Source organism: Teleopsis dalmanni, unplaced genomic scaffold (genome assembly GCF_002237135.1).
Source record: "Teleopsis dalmanni isolate 2A unplaced genomic scaffold, ASM223713v2 unscaffolded_contig_2427, whole genome shotgun sequence".
Taxonomy (NCBI): domain Eukaryota; kingdom Metazoa; phylum Arthropoda; class Insecta; order Diptera; family Diopsidae; genus Teleopsis; species Teleopsis dalmanni.
The window spans coordinates 1-4,113 of NW_024033809.1; the positions used below are offsets into that span (position 1 = coordinate 1).

General features: G+C 23.9%; 1 protein-coding gene across 1 annotated transcript; it reads left to right on the plus strand.

Moving 5' to 3' along the window:
• Positions 1-908: 908 nt before the first annotated feature.
• LOC119664667 (long-chain-fatty-acid--CoA ligase 4-like) lies at positions 909-3,144 on the plus strand (the record flags this gene model as incomplete). Its single annotated transcript, XM_038074121.1, has 6 exons — positions 909-1,048; positions 1,114-1,286; positions 1,354-1,463; positions 1,532-1,685; positions 1,743-2,018; positions 2,824-3,144. Coding segments are annotated over 6 exons (1,008 nt in total), but the record flags the coding sequence as incomplete, so codon positions are not given.
• Positions 3,145-4,113: the final 969 nt, after the last annotated feature.

A 4,113-nucleotide genomic window follows, 5' to 3' on the forward strand; every position in this document is an offset into this window, starting at 1 on the left:
TTTGTCAGAAAATAACAGTTATTTCAAAAATAAAAAAAAGCAGTAACAAAAAGTTGTCTATACTCATATCTGAATAAACCCTTTATCCTTAATATTATGCATGCTTTTTATATATGTGAGAGTTTTAAAATAAAAGAACTCTCTTGTATTAAAAATTTATTTTATATTTTTGTTTCTAAAAATATTCGACACGCCAGTATGAGTTATATACCGTTTTAAAATAAAAAGCAGAATTTTAAGAGTTATTTCTGCGTGAAAAAATAAAAGGCACATGATAATTATTATATTTGATGAATATAATATAAAGCAAATTTAATTATTAATTTTTGACATTTGTTTTAAAATGCGAATGATAAGAGTTATAAGGTGATTTTAATTTTTTTTTTATGATAACTGTTACGGTCCCTGTTTGTGAACTAATTTGTGTTTCAATTAGCTGTTTTTGACATGATATATAAGTAAAATAATTATTTTTCACGGCACACATAAATTGTGTTGTTTTGTAGTGGTGTAAGTTTTTGTAGATTATAATAAACTCATCAATATTTACTAATTTGCTATGTTAAGTTGTCATATATATGTTTATATATATGACATATATATATATTTTGTATATATGTTTATTGCAAAAATAATTCGTATGTATTTTTCCTTTTGAACTACACACTATTAAATGATTTATATAAAACTTATATAAAAATAAATAAAACACTTAATTTCATAAATTGGGACAAAACTAAATCAATTATTTATTTAATATACATAAAAACACACATATAACATAAAAATTAAAAACGACAAAAACTCAAATTTAATAATTAATTAATTAATTGGGGTCGATAACAATAATTTTAAGAAACGTTAAACTCTAACTAGATTAATAAATTTAATTTTATTTTTTTTCCCAGCTCATTTTAGATCGGATATCAAAAGGCATTAACGATAAAATTAACTCTGGCTCAGCATTCAAAAAGGCATTGTTCAGATTTCTGTATCAGTACAAATTAAATTGGACTCAAAAAGGTTATCTTACACCTTTAGTAGACAGGTTTGTTCCAAAATAAATTTGAATATTTTTTATTATTTTTAATAATCAGCTTATATTTGTTATAGGCTAGTTTTTCATAAAGTATCAAAATTGCTTGGTGGTCGCGTACGTATTATTATGTCTGGAGGAGCTCCATTATCACCGGATACACATGAGCAAATTAAAATATGTTTGTGTGTAGATTTAGTACAAGGCTATGGTTTAACTGAAACGACATCAGGAGCAACTGTTATGGATTGTAAGCCCTTAAACTATTTCTAAATTATTCAAGCACAATTATGTAAAAAATATTTTGAAATTAATAGATCGTGATATGACATACGGACGCACAGGTGCACCTTTGACAGTATGTGATATACGCCTAGTAAATTGGGAGGAAGGAAATTATCGAGTAACTAATAAACCATATCCTCAAGTAAGCACAAATTTACTTGTAGTTGTAGACATTTTTTATCTAATTTTTAATTTCCATATTTACTATAGGGAGAAGTATTGATTGGTGGTGATTGTGTGTCATTGGGTTATTACAAGTTACCTGGCAAAACAGCTGAAGATTTCTTTGAAGAAGATGGCAGACGTTGGTTCAAAACTGGAGATGTTGGTGAAATACATCCCGACGGCGTACTTAAAATTATTGGTAATAATTTAACATATTTCTGTTTGAAAAAAAATCTTTAACAATTACAATTTATAGATCGTAAAAAGGATTTAGTTAAATTACAAGCTGGAGAATATGTTTCACTTGGAAAAGTTGAGTCAGAACTAAAAACTTGTCCATATATTGAAAATATTTGCGTATATGGTGATCCATCAAAACAATTTACTGTTGGATTAGTAGTACCCAACCAGAAACACTTAGAAGAACTAGCACAACGTCATGGCCTAGAAAATAAACATTTCGATGAGTTATGTGCATCACCAGTATTGGAAAAAGCTATGATTAAAGAAATTGCGGAACATGCGAGAAAATGTTAGTATTTATTGAATATATAGAAAATTTAGCAATATTTTGGTGTAACGATATTTACAAAATAAATAGCGTGTATGGAATACGCGTCCAATATAATTACCGTAGAGAACTATAGAATAGGAAATACGAATGGATTATAAGATAAAATCATGGATTAGAATTGTAGTTGTGTGGGACAGGAAGAGTTGAGGGAGTGATCTTTAGCTTTTACAGTTAATGTGTAATCTATAGAAATACGTTAGGTACCATTATGATCAAATATGGTCTAATAAATAGTGAAGGGGTTGAAGGGAATTGTGTTCAGAAAAATATTATTGCAATTTGTATATATATTTAACCATATTAGTTGAATTGGTTAAACATTTCGTGTTCTGTAGATATAGCAATAAACTAATATAAGCTATATTTCTATGTGAATATACGCAATGAGGTGATCTAAATTAGTATTTTACATTTATTTGGATGAATAACTTCGATAGCTAGGTTAGGTTGTTTGTAAAAAGTACATAAGTGTCTGTTATGATTAAAATATTTCTTTTAAGTATGTATATACTAAAAATTACTTTTTTAATTTGTAATTCAAATGTTTTTGGCAAAATTTATAATTTATTAGTTAAATGTTTTAAACGTCCTTGCTAATTGGGCAATTAATTTTAATAAATTTAAATAAAGTTCTCTCACATTTTTTTACATATCAATAATTTGTAGTTAAATTACCAATATATTAAAATATTGTTAATTGTTTAATTATTTAAATTATTTATTTAAAATTAACGTGAAAATTATCTTATGGTTTTTGTTTTAGGTAAATTACAAAAGTTTGAAGTACCTGCTGCTATCACTTTATGCAAAGAGGTTTGGTCTCCAGATATGGGCTTGGTAACAGCTGCCTTTAAACTTAAGCGCAAAGACATACAAGACAAATACCAACATGATATAAATCGCATGTATGCTTCATGAAAATTACCTTATTAAGTTTCAATAATTAAAGCTTTGACTGACGCAAACTAAAATTTTTTAAGCGTTGGAATCCTACGAGGCAAAAAATACGAAAGAATTTCAAAGCATAATACTAAATGTCCATTTGTTTTTTAAAATAGTTTGTGCTTTTATTTGATTGCGTTTATATTTAAAGAAATATTCATATTTTTAACATTAGTTTTTTTTTTTTTGCTATACAAAAAAAAATTGAAGTAAAATTAAGGTATTTTTAGCTGAATACCTTTTCCGAAAAAAAACAAAAAAATTATAAAATATCTAATTTAATGCTAGAAAAACTAATTATAAATTGTATAAAGTTTATATTAGAAAAAATGTTATCTATAAAATAAGTCACATATATTATATAATATTTTAAATCTTTGTTGTAATATTAAGTACCAAATTTTGTAATATATTGATATATCTATACCTATGGGATATACACAAAATTATGTTATATTTTAAAAGCTTTTTTAGTGCAATTATTGAATATATATAAAGTTTTTTTATTTAAAAAATTTTAAATAAAAATATTTACATATATTTAATACTAAATTATATGTAATTTTTCTTAGCACAGTTGTACTTGTTAGTTTCTTCTTTTTACACTCTAATTTTTTATAACAATATAATAAAAAGCGAGTTATAACATATATTTATGTATTTGTTATAATATTTAAAATATAATTTATTGTAAACTAGATTGAGAACATTGCAAATGTGTAGTTAATAGGAGAATCAATAATGTAAATAATTAAAAAAATTTAAACAATTTTATATTGAAGAAAATGAAAACTTTATAAAAAATTGTATAAACTTTAATATATCAATATTATTATTAAATTTTGTAAAAAAATATATTTACCAAATTATTTTATAAAGTTATGTTGATTATACCTAAACAAAATAAATGTACATTAGATTAATTGCTTTTAATGTTATTAATTGTAAAAACTGAATATGAAAAATTAAGTAAAAAAGACTTGGTAATAAAATATAAAATATATTTTAATTAGTTTAAAAATAAGTATGTAAGACAAATAAATTGTAATAGTTTAATTTAAATTGATATAATTGGATATACTTATATACACGTAATATGTTATGATTTTAT